The 17,487-nt window shown below is 41.6% G+C and overlaps 1 protein-coding gene across 2 annotated transcripts in view; it reads left to right on the top strand.

Annotated features, from left to right (window-relative positions):
- The first annotated feature begins 252 nt into the window (after nucleotides 1-252).
- The window catches only part of LOC119209687 (solute carrier family 12 member 7-like), a 29,435-nt gene continuing 12,200 nt past the window's right edge, over nucleotides 253-17,487 (top strand). For both annotated transcript variants that reach the window (XM_037459175.2, XM_037459173.2), the window contains exons 1-18: nucleotides 253-960; nucleotides 5,906-5,997; nucleotides 6,377-6,502; nucleotides 8,585-8,731; nucleotides 11,602-11,656; nucleotides 12,167-12,297; nucleotides 12,393-12,514; nucleotides 12,590-12,694; nucleotides 13,014-13,216; nucleotides 13,596-13,763; nucleotides 13,954-14,052; nucleotides 14,211-14,268; nucleotides 14,500-14,674; nucleotides 15,237-15,355; nucleotides 15,426-15,524; nucleotides 15,641-15,760; nucleotides 15,897-16,001; nucleotides 16,485-16,653. In XM_037459175.2, the coding sequence (XP_037315072.1) occupies nucleotides 816-960; nucleotides 5,906-5,997; nucleotides 6,377-6,502; nucleotides 8,585-8,731; nucleotides 11,602-11,656; nucleotides 12,167-12,297; nucleotides 12,393-12,514; nucleotides 12,590-12,694; nucleotides 13,014-13,216; nucleotides 13,596-13,763; nucleotides 13,954-14,052; nucleotides 14,211-14,268; nucleotides 14,500-14,674; nucleotides 15,237-15,355; nucleotides 15,426-15,524; nucleotides 15,641-15,760; nucleotides 15,897-16,001; nucleotides 16,485-16,653 (2,238 nt within the window). In that variant the 5' untranslated portion in view covers nucleotides 253-815. The remainder of the gene's footprint in view (nucleotides 961-5,905; nucleotides 5,998-6,376; nucleotides 6,503-8,584; nucleotides 8,732-11,601; nucleotides 11,657-12,166; nucleotides 12,298-12,392; nucleotides 12,515-12,589; nucleotides 12,695-13,013; nucleotides 13,217-13,595; nucleotides 13,764-13,953; nucleotides 14,053-14,210; nucleotides 14,269-14,499; nucleotides 14,675-15,236; nucleotides 15,356-15,425; nucleotides 15,525-15,640; nucleotides 15,761-15,896; nucleotides 16,002-16,484; nucleotides 16,654-17,487) is intronic.

The following is a 17,487-nucleotide window of genomic DNA, read 5'->3' as shown; positions in this document are numbered from 1 at the left end:
ATCAGACGGCCAATAAAATCATTTCCAGAAACTGACAACAATTCATGTTTATTTATATCCATTGTTGATTCCGAGCTTAGTCCTGTTCCACTCAGACTGTCCATTGTCATCCACGCCAGAAGACAGTTAATGTCCAAGGTCTTCAAGGTGTTTCCTTTGCAGGCACAATGTGTGTGCGTATGTGAGCAAGTGGTGACAAACACCGCTACCCATAAGGCAGTGTGGGAAAAAAAGTAACGCCCATTGTGTTTACCTGGAGGAAGCCAGAGACAGAAGCTGTCGAAAGGAAACAAAAAGAAAGGCAGAGGAACGGAGAAAGAAAAGGAACTTCAGCCGGGATTGCCTCTCCTTAAACATGAGCCAGCTGTTTTTAGTCAAAGTGGATTGGATAGGCGCTCTGGAAACATTTGTAGGTAGTTTAGAGTTAGTTTCACTGCCTTAGGGCATGACAAAGGTGTGAGTCAGAGGAGTGGGACGGTTCAACCACTGGGAGGAGCTACAGTGGTCTCCATGTATGGTCTACAACTCTGTTCATATGGTAAACAGAAGAAGGTCACATGGGGCAATAGTCTTGGAGCAGTGGGGGTGGAAAGGGAGGGAAACGAACCAGAAGAGTGAAGAGCTATACTGCCGGAGCACTTTGGCATGCCTCATGCGCAGGAGGCAGCAGCCCTTTCACCCCGAGTTTAGAGGACACTGGATCTTATTACAACGAGGAAAGGAACCAACAATTTGGAGCAAGTGCCGTGTTGAGGTCAAAAGCTCTGACTACCTCACCAGGTCCATCCCAGGAGTCCCACAACTGAAGAGCCAAGATGCCCATTAACTTCACAGTAGTGCCTGTTGAGGATCAGGAGGGCGACGGCGACAGCGAGGCCGTGGCCGGAGGCAGCAGACCCAGTTTGGGAAAAATCTTCAGGAAGGAAGACGATGAGGAAAACTCACAAGGAGCTCACTTGGGTAAGGACACAACCTTACACAAAGGGTGCAAGACCTTACTTTGGCCTGAAGGCTTCATAAAGCTTGGCAGGCTTGCTTTTTGGACTTTCTTATTTCTGTAACCTATCCCAGCATGCACTGGCACTGTAAGCGGCCACAGGTAAAGCTAGGCACATTGTCTACATGCACGCACACAGGCATACACAAACACACTCGTACACAAACAAATGCACACTGAATTTCTAAGTGTGACGCTGTTCAAGCTAAAACTTGCATGGCCACGTTAATGAGTGTAGAATGAAGGGAAAGGGGTGGGGTATGTTGTTGCTCCTTAATTCTGGGAAATGGTTGTACAAGCTATTATTACGAAAAAGGGGTTTTAATGTATTTAGGTTGAAAGATGATCTGAGGAAAATCGTCATCCCCTTCACGCTGGTTATTTATCTCAACAAACTACCTGACATACAACCAACGCTATTAGATGGCATCGCAAAAACAGGCGGATATCGCACACTGACTTTTATATCATCTCCATGGAATGTTTGGTATGAAATGTAGCACCTTTCTACCAACACGACTTCAGATCTGTCATTTTTTAACTGGTTTGACTAAGACTTCAAATATACTGGATGTCGTTGGCAATGTCAGCCACCTACAGCTGCCTCCATGTTGGGAGCCGCCGAGAGGCAATCAGCTTGTTCAACATGAGCCAGTTCAGCGCACAACCAATCAGAGCAGATTCCCTCATAAAGCATGCCGGTTCGATTTATGTTTGACTCGATCCCCACTTACTCCGACGTCATGCACACAAGGTCACCGAAAACTTCACGAGAGGGAGCAGGCTGTAGTTTTTAGATTCACTCTCTATCGACCCCATGACCCAGGGCATGATGGGAAACGCCTGGCTGTTGCCAAATTGGAGAGCTCGTTGGCACTTGGATTTGACACCACATCTTGTAGTACTTAATATGCGCTCAAAATAATATTGTCTTGTGCAATGATGATTAAATCTGAAAACCATGCGGAATTAATAATAAAAACGTGATCATACTGAAAAAAAAATATATATATATATATAACAAAACAGCACATATAACTCATTTATAAATATATATGTACAAACATATGAATGATCCCATTGAGCTCTGTAAACTACAACTAGCCTAAAAATAGAATCCAGGTAACTGTTTCTGGGACTTTGTGTTAATTATTTGAAGGGTGGCTGAAACCTGTCCGAACTGAAGGCAGTTTTTTATCTGTGCCTCGTCTTGCTGCTTCCAATTCTCATCTTATTTCACAGACTAAAAGAGCTGCAAAAAGGACAAAATGTTTTTTTGTATATCTTGGTAATTCTTAGTGTTTTTTGCATCTGTTCTGCATGTCCTTTTAGTGGATTCATAACTACTTTGCCCTCTCTTTGTGGTCATTTTGTGTCTCTTTAAACTTGGCAGATATGTTATCGTTATTCTTGTGATTGTGTTTGCTGTTCCCTATAACTTGGGTTACTGCTCTAATAGAATATATCAGCATTCAAGTGTTTTCAGTTCCCAAGCATCTGCCGCTCATGAATTCCACACTATGATGATAACATTCTTTTGCATGAAGGCTGAGCATTTTTTTCGGCAACATCTACATGTAAAACAATTCCTGTTCAGCAGAAAGCTGTGGCCCAACCACCCCAGGGTTATGTGGGTATCTGACACACTGGTTAATGCAAACATGAGGATTTAGCTGAGCGTCGTGACAACTGCAAATGAAATTACAAAGCATTTAAATAAAATGTTGAAAAACAAGCATAGTAAATCATTCTAAAAGATATTTCATTTTTTGACATTATCGCAAAAACGATCTCAGTTGAAAGTAATGTGCAAGCTGTCCCGTCAAAGTATTAAATGTACGGTTTGACCCCATCATCGATGCATTTGTTTATCTCTCAACATTCAGCTAGAAGCAGGGAGATTTTGTAGAATTCTTCACAACACACAGGCCCACAAACTGACGTCATAGACATGTAGTCACTAAGCTGAGGTAGGCATATTTTGACCCATATAGTCCCTGTGGGTTTGGCCTCAACAGCACAGGATGCTACATTTTAGAGCAGTTTGCTTTTGTTGGGCCTCAATCACAGCTGAGCAAGAGTTTGTCACGATCACTTCTTTCTGGCTCCACAACTGTAGATGATAATCAGTTAACTAAATGTGATGTAAAGATAAGTGGATTGCCCTTGTAAAAACACTTTGAGAAAAATCTTAAGAACCAATCCCATATCTTTAATGGGATCCCTAAACTATCAGAAAACCCCTTAAGTTGCAGTACAGTGGGTTCTTGTACTTGTTGTGCTTTGCGATGGAAGCAGAAGTCACGGAACGTTAAGCACTCAGTGCTGATGGCACAAGATTTCATCTGTATAAACAATTACATCCCTGTACAATCATTCCTCAAGCCGTTCCCCGTGTTTGGTGTTGTTCCACTTTTTGCTTGATGTATTGTTTCTTTGGCTGCACACAATTGTGCAGACAACTTTATGAGTTAACTCCTGGTGTTGTCTGCGTTTGGCAGGTCTTGAAGAACCTTTATCTACAGTATGTCTTTATAGAAATCAAATCAAGCAGAAGATGCCAATGCACAATCCAACGTTTACTGTTGGACTGGTAAACTTCATAACTATTCAAATCTATATGAACTGATATTCATTTACAACTTGTCTTTGAATGGTAGCAAGAAAAGTTCTGACGCCACAGATACTTGAAAGCGATATACTTTTAATTTTTTATTAAGGGTTTCATTTCACGTAAAAACCTTTAGTGCTAACATTAGCAGAGAACGTTAGAACATCATTAACTAGTGTTAGCAGTTCTATGCTGGCTAGCTACTGAATGTATCAATGCTGGTTCTGCTTTGTAATGATTGAACAGGTGAATAAAGACCTACCTTGCTTTACTCAATTTCATTTTCTTCTGTCTTGATCAAATGATTAGGTTGTGCTTCACCTTTAGACAGTGATCGTAGCTTCTGTATTTATCTTTTAACCAGTTTTTGCAGCTAATCAGCTTTACAACCTGGATTTATCCCTTGAACACATATTGCTTCCCTATGAAATAGGTTTTTCTAAAAAAAAATGGTTATATTTACTCAGGCAATGTGTAAAGTGTGCGCATCTTGGTCTATTAACTAAGGGCTCTGTTAGCTAAGCGAAGGCTCAATTGGTTTTCCATGCGTCATACTAAAAGAAACAGTTTTTTGTTGATTCCATTTGTGATGTAATTGATGAAGTGAGCCTGGATTTTGGGTAGTGAAAGAACTATGTGCCAAGTTTACGTTAATTAGATCATTTTTAAGGTCAATGTTAACATGTGTTTGTGTATGCTAGGTGTATGTGTTTGTCAATTTCCAGACAGGTCCGCAACACTGCATGTTGGTACAGGGATTATTTGTGTGTTGCTCTAAACTGATCTTTTCACAAGTATTACGAGTATATGCTCTGCTGACAGAAATACAAGGTACAGCCAAATCTTTATTCCTACAGTAGATGCATTTATGTGTTTGTCAGTAAGCAGAAGAATCATGTATGTCTACATGTATGTGTGTGCCGGGAGAATATGATGCATGTTAGTTGATTATTGGATGTGTTACAGCTGGGCCGGTAAATTGGTAACAGGGGCCCATGACAGACCATGACATTTTTGCTCATGTATTTCATTTCATCACCAGTGCAAAATGTCAAAGTGACACTGAGCTGACACTGATTGCAGAGTTAAACCCTGACCTTGACTTTGACCGCCACACGACACGGCTTTTAGATTTTCATGGAGACACTGTTTATTTTAAGGACTTGTTTTATAATCCTCTTTATGACGTGTGCAGCCACAGTGCCTTGTTAAAAAACAAGGCTCCGCTAATTTCTGAACCACTGTCAGGTCTTGGGTTCTTCGAAGCAATAAATAGGGGCTGACAACAGTGTAGTCTAGTGTGATGATACGCATGTCTACCAACCCCCCGAATGCTGGAAAAAAAAAAACCTGGACATTTTTAATAATTCCTGTAATGAGTTAATACTTTAGTTATTAATTTGGCAATTCCGGGTTGGCCGACGTCATCAGACTCAAGGCGATATATAGTGTATCTGACTGACAGTGACGTGCTGTGAGGGGACGTGTAGAGACTTTTACTCCCTTTGCGTCTTTCATCTGTATCTGAACAGGAAAATACACAAATTCAGCAATATTGACTATAAACATCAATGGAATGTATGATGGAATCATACAATATTAGCGTTTCCATCACAGATCAGTGGACAAATATGTATTATTTGCAGTAATTCGTTTTTTATTTCATGATGACACAGGGGATGCATGCTATGCAAGGCTCAAACCACGGAGTGGATGGTGGAGGGGACAAAAAAAATGTCCCTGACAAAGTACTTCACCAAGGACTAAATGCTACCTTCACCAGAGACAGCAGATTTTATCATGTGGGACTACCAGTCTGCTCCAATAAGCCTGGCTCTAGACGCTTTCAGACACGGCCACTAGATAGCAACAGACAGCAACAAGTATCACCGTAATCCACTGAGCCAGAAGCTTCTCATGAAATCTGTTTACATTGCAAATAAACATATATCCCAGAGTGTCAAACTAATTTATTGATGTTAAAATAATGGAGCTCTTCGGCAAAATGGCTATATGGAAATACATTTAAAAAAAAAAGTTAAACCTATAAAACAGTAAACACTGCCAAAATATGGTCCATTAAGAGTAAATCTCTATCAAGTGTATTATTAATGTCGTATTTGAGTGTTTTTTTGTGTTGTTTATAGCAAAAAGACTGTATTTGCCTGCCATCTGATCCTTCACTGTTACTATTACTGTATACAGGCATACAGATACTACACAGAAACAGTACATGGCTGCTCCCTTGCTTGTCCATCAGTCCTCTCTCAGTATATTTGTCTTGTGTGTCCCATTAGAAGATGATAGTCAGAAAGAGTCCAGTCCATTCATCAACACAGACGATGAGGAAGAACATTATTATGAAGACAAGAACATGGCCTTGTTTGAGGTGAGACAAAAATGATTTTCCTCCAGTGTTTATGACTGTGATACTATTTGATGCACATGTAAAACAAAATTGATGGTGACATTTGGAAAATTAAATTGGTGGTTTGCAAACTTTCCCCTTTTGTTTTTATCTGGAAGTGGAAGAGATACAAACGAGTGACTTAAAAATATGTACAAGCTGCTACGTTACAAAGTGCAAACTTAGCAAATAGCAAAGTCACAAATAATATCAGAAATAGTCTTAAAAAGAATCACTAATATCTTAAAATCAATTTTCTTTAAACTGGATGCTGAAACAGGAGCGATGTGGGGCCATGTCTCAGTTCTTGTTCGGTTCAAGCCCAAATGCTCATGCTTTGCTTCATTCATGCTGTTTGCAGGAGGAAATGGACAGTAACCCAATGGTATCATCTCTCCTCAACAAGTTGGCCAACTACACCAACCTGACCCAGGGTGTCCGAGAGCACGAGGAGGCCGAGGACGGGGTCAGGAGGGTCGCTGTCAAGGTGCGCACCAAAGCTTTTTAAGCTCACATGATGGATCGTCACTTTAGATTTATTTTCATCAGCCAACATGGTGCAGATTTGGGCTTTAGGGCCTGTTGCTGTGGCATTTTGGCAAATACTCACTGTACTTTATGAGATGATACAAGGAAAATCATATAAACAATTACGTTTTTCCAATTGATTCTTTTTTCCATGTATTACATCAAGATAATATAATGTGTATTTTTGGACATCAACGTCAAGACTGGCTTTAATTGTGGAGGGTTTCAGTCCACTTCACAGTGTCACTGCCGGTTCTCTTATTGACAGACACATTTTTTTTTGTGAAAAGAAGATAATTAGACCATGGATTAGCTGCATATTTTGTTATACATGTATGGTTAATGGCAATTACAGAGCTTAACATTTGCAGTGCAAGAATCAGACCTTTTTCGTCCATTTGATCATCTGGTGGGTGACACTGAATGGGCTGTGGCCACACATTGTCAGCTCTGTAAAAGCCGGTCGCTGAAACGTTTGTGATGAAGGGTGGGAAGTAGAGACAATTCAAGAGGGGTCTGCCTGCATGCCCCCTTTATATATCTGATGTCAGAGAAACCATGGTGTACATAAAACTGTGGTTTTAAAGGATGTTGGTGTTTTCCTTTTTAGCGTGTTGATTAGTGAGCCCTCAAGGTGGATATTTTTTCCTTCAGGGAGGGTCACGCTAGCTGTCTTTTTGCTAAGCTAAGCTAACAGCAGGTAATTCAGGGACTGACCCCCGATGAATTAGGACACTTTATCACTATCACACTATATCAGTATTAGAGGTTCCCAGTTAATAATCAACATTGAGGCAATTATTAGTTTTCTGAAAATGTCTGCTTCAATTTGCAAATAAATCATTGTTAAACGAAATATGCAATACTGTTGTATACATTCCCACAACGTTAATTGAGTAAAACCAGGTTTAAAACTCTGAATTTACTCTGAACGCTGAATTTTGTTGACATATTTTGACCCTTTTGGTTACTCAATAAATCTGAAATACTGAAAACAGCCATACAAATAAAAAGTTCTCCATGTACATAAATACGCACAAGCAAATTGTTGAAATTTGCGTCTCTGGTGACCTTTTTTTGAAGCGGCACTGATGATGTGTGAAACCCGCCCCCTGAGTGATCTGAAGAGCTGTGCTTTTCCTTTAAGAACGGAGGTCTGACACTTAAAAAGAATGAAACAGACATGCAGAGGGAAAGTGAGAAGGAAATGAGCAGAAAGAACAATTGAGACAAAGTAACACGAGAGACAAGATGTTGGAGATCTGTAGATCAACTGCAGGCGGGTCACAGTATTTAGGCAGACAACTCTGTGGCGAGGAGAAAGTGCAGGACGTGGTGTTTGTAACTGGGAAAAAGGTACGTATGCATTGTTGCTGAATAAAAAAAATGGTGTATTTAGTTTTTTCCATAGACTCAAAGATTAGTATATAAACATACTTAATGTGGGTATTTGAAATTCGACCTGCTCTAATAACAGCATATTATTATTAACCCCTATTGGAAAAGAATATAAGAAAATTCTGATTCATGGACATTTCTGAGAAATGTATTTGTAGTGAGGTGGGAGACTGCTTATGTCCTGCAGAGAAACCTTTAAAATGTGCAGCGTATTTTCATAGCACTTTATTAAAAAGGTTGATTAACATGTATGAACCTTTAACGTTTGAAAATAAATGCACAGTATTCTTAACATTTGGTAACTCTTTTCTAATGCAGCATTTAATAAAAATGAATCGCATCAATATAATGAAGTCATCATGCACAAGTTGACGCTTACCCTAAATAAAGCATGTAAAAAGACATTCTAAATCACATGAAGTCTCCAGAAAAACAACTCAAGCGCAAAGAAGAAAACTATTAGGCATTATTAAACAATTATTAAAAAAGTAGAAGAATTGTTTTTTCCTTTAATGGCTTATTTTACTTCAAACCTTATAGCGTATGAAAACACTATCTTTAGTAGCTTAATATGAATGTAAAAACGGAGCGTCCACGAGGTCTCAACACTGTGCACTTTGTCTGCTTGTTAATCTGTCCCCAGGTGCCCCAAATGGGAACCTTTATCGGAGTGTACCTGCCGTGCATGCAGAACATCCTTGGCGTGATCCTCTTTCTCCGTCTCACCTGGATCGTCGGTACAGCAGGGATCCTGGGAAGCTTTGCCATCGTCTCTATGTGTTGCATCTGCGTGAGTGATTCACAAAGTCAACCACCGAACATACTAACTTTCTGCAGAATACAGACACAAGCAGGAGCAAACTAAGGAAATAACATACGTATTAGTTGACATGCGTTTCTTTTAGTAGGGGGATTTAGAATGGGACAGGGGTGAACAACAAGGCTGTGAATGAAGGAAAGAAAAACGAGCATGGTCCCTTTCGGCCAAGACTTTGAATTCCAAAACGGAACTGTAACATCTTGGGGCACTTTATTGCTATATGTTATGCTCTCAGGAGCAACACTTCTCCTTGTCAGATCTCTCCGACTGCTTTGTGTTTTTCCTCTTTTCCGCCAAATCCCCATTACTGCTTATAAGAGAGAGACACAGTAGTCAACATGCTGAGGCCAACTACACCTCATTCCAGCACTGTTCCCTGAGCCACTCCCACGCTCCATGCCCTCTGCAGCCGAGCCGAACCACGCCCCGCCACCACATACCCCCACCGCCCGGGGCAGCATCTGGCCTAACCCCCTCCACCCCCGCCTCTTGAGAGCAGAAGAGGCCCATAGAATGCTGTAATAAAATGTCCAAGACATACAGTGATCGGGCCGTTGGAATTTTTGATGCGGTGGAGCCATTGGAGCCGAACAGAGGGGGAATGAGCAAATAGCGCAGGGAGCCAGCCAGCCGCCCGATGGCCAGGCACTGTAGGCACTTCGAACGTGCTGTACCTGGCATCCCTTTCTGATAGCTTTCGTATGATGTAGAGTACTGGGGCGGTCCTACGGTGGCCGAGAAGGTTCAGACAAATACAAAAGCCACAACACACCCGCAAATGCCACAACACAACATGAACGCCACAACACAAAATACAAAAGCCACAACACAATCGCAAATGCCACAACACAACACGAACGCCACAACACAAAATACAAAAGCCACAACACACCCGCAAATGCCACAACACAACATAAACGCCACAACACAAAATACAAAAGCCACAACACAATCGCAAATGCCACAACACAACAGTATTTGTCTGAACCTTCTCGGCCACCGTACGGTCCACCTCCTTGGACAAAAGGGCCCCAGGCTCTGTGTTTGATGTGCCGGTTTGCAGAGTAAATGGAAGAGAGAAGTTAATGGGGCATGTTTCACCTTCTCAAACGTCATTGCTTCGACCGGGCAGGTCAGATCTGAGACGCTCTGAATGAAATGTAGTAACACTCCAAGAACCGCCTCACCCCTTTTTTAGTTTTTGGCCGCGATGGGGCTCCACCAGGCGCTGTTGGACTCTTCTATTACCCCCATCTCCAGCATAGCTCTAAACCGCGACCGCACCGTTGCTAATTGAGTCTTTAGTGTACTATTTTCCTGTTGAAAAGCGTTTCACAAAATTCACCATAATGTGATCAAAAGGTCCAGTTGGTGGTGGATGTTACTTCTACGGGTCTGTCTTCATTGTGTGTAGCGCAAGTTATGCATAATTGGCAATATTTTTGTACATACACAGCAAAGCCCTTGGGGAACCATGTTCAATAGAATGTAAACTCAACATTTGTCACTTTGTGGTCATTAACCTGCAGGTTTATTTAATTGTAGTTTAAATATCAGTCAACAAGCTGCAGCTCAGGCCAATTACACCTAATTTCCTCCCCTCTGCAGCCTAGCCAAACCATGCCCGCCACCACAGGAACAATGACATGTCTGAGGTTCAGTCCGGGGTTTAGAGCGTAGCCGACTAAAGGGCAGGCCAACCAACACACCCTCCTCCGGGTCTGTGATGTCGCTACATGCCCGGGCTCGGCGGGGCAGCCCCCAAACCGAGCGCATCATTTACAACCAGGGCTCACACGTCAGCGGCTCCACGGCCAAACAGAGAGCTGACTGTTGGAAAAGTTTGAACTCTAAATGCTCAGTGCTCATGTGATGTGAACAGCCAGCTGTCAACGCCCTCCTGCAGTATATGCTGCCCCCCCTCCCCATGGCACGTCAGGCTGCGATGCTGTGTACCAAAGAGACGATAGAGGCCGAGGATGTGATGGTGACGTTGTTGTTTTCAAGAGGTTGCGTGTTATTAGCGCGGCTGAGTGTAAGTAATCCTGATGATATTTTCCGTTTTTTACCTCCAAGCATCAACATATTTAAACCCTCAACAGTGCAGCCTTCTTATTTATTTATTTTTTGAGAGTATTTTTGCAGCGATGCGTTTTTTCAATCAGATACCTAATAATGTTAGCGACGTTTCACCTTACATGCACAACAGGTTTGATTCTATGATAGTATGTATTCTTTTTAATGGGACAGGAAAACACATTCTACTTTGCCCCAGAGACGATTGTTCACCATTTAAAATGTAGCTGTGTGACAATTGCTATTTGAAGTAAGGGTGGATGGCTTGGTAAGTTTACAGGACTTTGAGTCAATGTTTCTTTTGTCCGGAGGTCGGAGTTTCTTCGAGTTGCAGCATCTAACCACATTTGTTCGAAGTGTTCGGTATCAAAAACCAAATAAGGCAACGTTTAACATTTTGAAAAGTCTGGGTGTCACTCATCTACCCCCACAAACATCTCTTATACATAACTAATAATAAGTTCAGAGGTCGTTTTTGGTTGCAAAATACTTGGAGATCTAATCAAGGATAACACTTGAGATAAGATATATATATATATATATATATATATATTTCAATTCTTTAGTTTTGTTGCATGCCAGGAGAACATTTGAATTGATGCACGGCCCTACAGCGTAACGAGTTGTTGCTTCAACAACACTTACAGTATTCAATTACAGTTCATCCTGTGAAGCCTTTTGACACTAATACAATGAATGCAGCTGGCAATCATCTGTCTTTTTCCATCCATAACCGCACATCTGTCCTTTCTTTTTCACCTCAGACCTTGCTCACAGCCATATCAATGAGCGCCATAGCAACCAACGGAGTTGTCCCAGGTGCGTTATGAAACATGCATTAATTAGCATAATACATTTTCCTTTTCTTGAAATATATTCAAAGCCAACATCTTTGATACAGTAATAAATTGTTGTAATTTTCCTTCGGCATGACGCAACAACGACTTGAATACATCTTACCCAGATTAGGATGTTTATGAGGGGAAGAAATAGTAGAGGCAATTGATACGGCAGTAAATCCCTACAAAATAGCCTCCTAAAACGTTGTGCCTAAAATAATCTAAAATCTCGTTAACACTTCATGATTGATACTGTTAAATCAAGGTTGGAATAACTAAGCAGTGCTAGGGTCTTTTTTTTTTAAGCTGTTGGGAAACACACATCCCTCCAAAAATCACTTAATCCCCTCTTCACTCTACCACTGGATGTGAGCATAGTATAAAGAATTAGATACACTTGTTGTCATTGGATCAAATCAGAGCTTTACAAAATAATGTTCATACTCCAAAATGATACAGATAAAGTAACCGTGATTGATTTTCCCGAAAGCCGGCGGTGCGTACTACATGATATCCAGATCTCTGGGGCCCGAGTTTGGAGGAGCGGTGGGCCTCTGCTTCTACCTGGGAACCACCTTCGCTGGATCCATGTACATACTAGGCACCATAGAGATTCTGCTGGTATGTTACCAAGAGGTCGGCCCAGTGGGCAGTAACTTATGCTGCATGTTAACGACACACTCACTGTGTTTCGGATGTCTTCTCCCCACTGCTAGATCTACATAATTCCAAACCCAACGGTCTTTCCAGAAAGCGAAAGCACAATGTCTAACACTATGCGGGTCTATGGCACATGCTGCCTGCTCCTGATGGCTCTGGTGGTGTTTGTAGGGGTAAAGTAAGTATCCACACACCCACACACACACTTACACACCAGCATGCAGACTCAGATATTTTCTTCTTTCCTCTGCAGGTATGTGAACAAACTGGCTCTGGTGTTTCTGGCATGTGTGGTTCTCTCCATCATGGCCACTTACGCGGGAGTCATCAAGACGGCTATTGAACCACCAGAGTTTAAGTGAGTGTCTATGAGCTAAATCAACATTTTTCATTTAACACTGACATTCTTTTTCAGGACTGAAATGTTCTTACCATCAAAACGCTAATTGATCTCTTTTAGGTGTCGGAAATTAATGCAAAAGTTAATGGTTGACAGTACGTGTAACACCAACAACATGCTATTGCTTGAATTTTCAGTGAAAGGGATGCCTGAACGGGGTATTGCTTGACTCCTGTTGTGTATTGGTAACACAAATGTCATATCTGTTAGAAGCATTGTGGCAAAAAAGGGAAATCCTTTTTTCATATAGTGTGTATTTTCTCTCTGTCCTGCACAGCGTCTGTCTGCTGGGGAACCGATCCCTGAACAACAAGATGTTTGAGACATGCGCCAAGACTGTGTCTGTGAAAAACATCACAGAGTTCACAAAGCTATGGGGCATATTCTGTAAACCAAACGCAACGTGTGATGACTACTTTGACCTAAACAACCTTACAGAGATACGGGCCGTGCCTGGGCTCCTGAGTGGAGTTATTAAAGGTGAGAAGGAGCATGGCGATACTGAGGTCTTCTGAGAATCACTTCTGAAAGATTCCACCCATTATTTGCCAGCGCGGGTCCATCTGCAAATGCAGGACTAACATACAAAGAAAAGTACTCTATTAGTGCTGCTGCTTTTTCAAATGAATGATCTGCTTTGAGGTATGTTGATCGTCACTGTTTTTACTCCGTGTCAATTGTGTTCAGGGATAAAATAGACGTGAACAAACATTAACTTTGTGCCTTTCCCTTCATGAAGCTAAAATCCTGTATTGTTTGTCTCTCTTTCCTCTAGGACAAATCATCATCTTTGTCCATAAGACTTTCACTGCCCAACCAGAATGATGAAGTTGTTTTTCATTCTGTTTCTTTCTCTTAGACAACTTGTGGGGCGACTATGGTCCTGCTGGTACGTATCTGGAGAAGAAAAGCCAGCCTTCAGTACAAGCCCAGGAATCGTCCAGTCAGACAGACAAGCCCTACGTCTTCAATGACATTGCCACCTACTTCACTCTGCTGGTGGGAATATACTTCCCCTCTGTGACAGGTAGAGAAAATACCACAAAAATAAAAAAGATTTGGAGTCTTGAGATTATATTGATAGGAAATTATCATCATGATGATGTTATACTGTATTTGGATAGACTTGCAAAAGACACATTGAAGTAAGTAAATGATCACAACACATCTTCCAAACCTGACTCTAATCCTTTCCTTGTGTCTGTGTTTGAGTTCAGGTATAATGGCTGGTTCCAACAGATCTGGTGATCTCAGAGATGCTCAGAGGTCCATCCCAATAGGAACCATCATGGCAATTCTCACCACCTCCTTCCTATGTATCCTCTAGACGTTTCGAAAAAAGACTGAACAAACTACTAAATGCATGTGTTAGAGGATGAGAGAAACCAACAACTCAGACTTTGCTGATTTTATTTTAGATTAGAACAACCTAAGTACACCATGTGACTCTTTTATATCTTAACTCTGTGCTCAGATATCTCTTGTGTGGTCTTATTTGGAGCCTGTATTGAAGGAGTGGTGCTGAGAGACAAGTAATTGTATTTGTTTAGCTCTTGCATGGGGAAACAAATTGAGGCAATATTGGTATTTTATATTTAACAGAAAGTTTTTTTTCAATAGTTTACTGGCGTGAAATGGAAATTTGTCTTTGAAGTAGCTTAAGTACAATGCACTTAGTGTGTTGTATCAAAGTGGCTCTATAATAAGGATGATGCAACTTCCTTAAGTGCCTTTCATGCTGTATATGCTTGTGATCATTGCAGATTTGGTTACTCAGTGAAGAACAACCCGGTCATAGGCATACTGGCCTGGCCGTCACCCTGGGTGATTGTGATTGGCTCATTTTTCTCCTGTTGCGGGGCCGGGCTTCAGAGCCTCACCGGCGCTCCCCGGCTCTTGCAGGCCATCGCTCGGGATGGGATCATCCCGTTCTTGCAGGTCAGTGTCAGAAATGCATGTGCTTTTTAAATGTTAGTCAGTGGCAGCTGGTGGATTTTTTTTTGGTTTGGCCAGCCAATCAGTTTCAGTAAACATGATTCAATGCAAAAAAGGGTATCAAACACGCATTATTACTTTTAAATATTTAACATTTATTACAAAGTTTAACCTAATAGGGACATATTATTCAAACAATTCAGTCATCAATGAATATATATATAACTATACATACAGCAGGTAAAATAATTATTGAACACGTCAACATTTTTCTCAGTAAATATATTTTCAAAGGAGCTATTGACATGAAATTTTCACCAGATGTTGGTAACAACCCAAGTAATACATACATACAAAGAAACCAAAACATAGGAGTTCAGAAATAAAGTCATGTGTAAAAATATATGAACCATATAGAAGGCAAAATTCTCCACAAAAAAACGCGGTGTCACCGGAAATCTGTAGAATTTTACTTTTTAAAGGTCGGCCCACTTTCACCATCTCTTGTAACTAGCAGCGTATCATAACGTTCTGATAACAAGCTATGTCCGTGTCTGTCTCTCAGGTGTTTGGTCATGGGAAGGCTAACGGTGAGCCCACCTGGGCTCTGTTGCTGACAGTGGGGATCTGTGAGATAGGAATCCTCATCGCTTCTCTAGATGCCGTGGCCCCCATCCTCTCCATGTACGTGGTTTAATCATTAAGAAAACAACAGGCATGTTATTTTCTCTCTTTAATAATCTTTTTTTTGCAGGTTTTTCCTCATGTGCTATCTGTTTGTTAACCTGGCCTGTGCTGTTCAGACTTTGCTCCGCACCCCTAATTGGAGACCTCGCTTCAAGTTTTATCACTGGTGAGAACAGCTTCCAAATGAACGCAAAAAGATTCAGGCTTTTCAAAGTTTTAGTTTACCCCAAAGATTATGGTCCTTACACCTGGATTAATATGTATTGTGTGTGTGTGTGCTAGGACACTGTCCTTCTTAGGGATGAGCCTCTGTCTTTCTCTTATGTTCATCTGCTCCTGGTACTACGCCCTGGTCGCCATGGTGATAGCTGGTTGTCTCTACAAGTATATTGAGTACAGAGGGTGAGTCTATTGGTCTCAGGTCAGGAGGTTATAGTAGTGGAAGTTTTATATTTATCATGCCACGGAGACCCGATGACAACAGTTAAGTATTTGGGATCGAGATGATACGCTTCTTGTTTGGACTCTTCGGTTGCAGGGCAGTGAAAGAATGGGGAGATGGGATCCGAGGTTTGTCCCTTAACGCAGCCCGCTACGCTCTCATCCGGCTGGAGGAAGTGCCGCTACACACCAAAAACTGGAGGTGAGAGTGTGTGTGTACACTGTAAAGCCATGCACAGGGATGTACAATACTGTTTGCAATTTAGTTTCACACCGTAACTTTGGAAAGAAGATCCAAATGTATTACATGTATTCTTCTCCTCCAAACATTGTGCCTACATTATCAGTAGTGACTCATGTTGCTCGATCTACTTGTCCCCAGCTTATTAACTCACTTAATTGTAACCCCACCACCCTCCCCACATATACATACATACACACACTAACATTTTTATTACATTTTCACACTTATTGTCTTCAGTCCCAACTAATGCCGACTGAAATAACATAACCTTAAGATACTAATTGCAAAGTTCCCACATCCCAAGAGCACACTGTGAGTGAAACTGCCACACTTTTCTTTTAGTATAACAATAGATTTGTAGTATTTTCTTTGTAATGCTCACTTTATCCCCCTTCTATGCTACCTCTGACATTTTCTCCCTGTCTTTCTCACCCTCCTCAGGCCTCAGCTGTTGGTGCTGTGTAAGTTGGACTCCGAGCTGAGTGTGAAACACCCTCGCCTCCTGACCTTCACTTCACAGCTCAAAGCAGGAAAGGGACTGACCATCGTCAGCTCTGTCCTGGAGGGCACCTACATGACCAGGGGGAACGAGGCCAAGACGGGAGAGAAGGTTTGTCGGTCTGCTCTGCCTGATTAGATTGTTGCTTATGCCTATATATATCTGTAAAAACTGTACCACTAACACATTGTAGCACTCAAATTATACTTATAATGGCACTTATCTATGACATGTTTTCAAACTGCTTATTTGACGGAAATTGTACTTTCTTGTTACTTGTTCTTCTGAGTTTGTATCTTTACGGTTGAAATTAACTTATTTAAAGTCGCTTTGGATAAAAGCATCAGCTAAATGACATATCTACGGTGGCCGAGAAGGTTCAGACAAATACAAAAGCCACAACACACCCGCAAATGCCACAACACAACACGAACGCCACAACACAAAATACAAAAGCCACAACACACCCGCAAATGCCACAGCACAACACGAACGCCACAACACAAAATACAAAAGCCACAACACAATCGCAAATGCCGCAACACAACACCAACGCCGCAACACAACACAAAAGCGAAAACGGAAGTAGCTAAGTAACTGCCCACGGGAGCGAGCGTATTTTTGACCAACGGTGTTACGTGCCTACTGGTTTTTGAACCTACTGGTTTGGCTACGCGTGCGTGTTTGTTTTGCCCCGACAGCGGCAGATCTAGTCTGCCGCGGTCACCTGATCCGTCACACATTCGCAAACATATTGCTGAAAATGTTCAAAATGCATCCCATATCCAATGCAGCGATTATGATTGTATAAGTGAGCACTACATCACTGCAACGTATAAATAAATAAATAAAAGAACATACGTTTATTAAAAGATCGCCACAACCTGGATTCGAACCCATGCAGTCAAGCAAAATAGCAAAACTTTAAAAGACGGCGGCGCTACG

Source organism: Pungitius pungitius, chromosome 15 (assembly GCF_949316345.1).
Source record: "Pungitius pungitius chromosome 15, fPunPun2.1, whole genome shotgun sequence".
Classification (NCBI taxonomy): domain Eukaryota; kingdom Metazoa; phylum Chordata; class Actinopteri; order Perciformes; family Gasterosteidae; genus Pungitius; species Pungitius pungitius.
The sequence above is the reverse complement of the archived record's forward strand: the minus strand, read 5'-3'. Positions and strand labels throughout refer to the sequence as shown.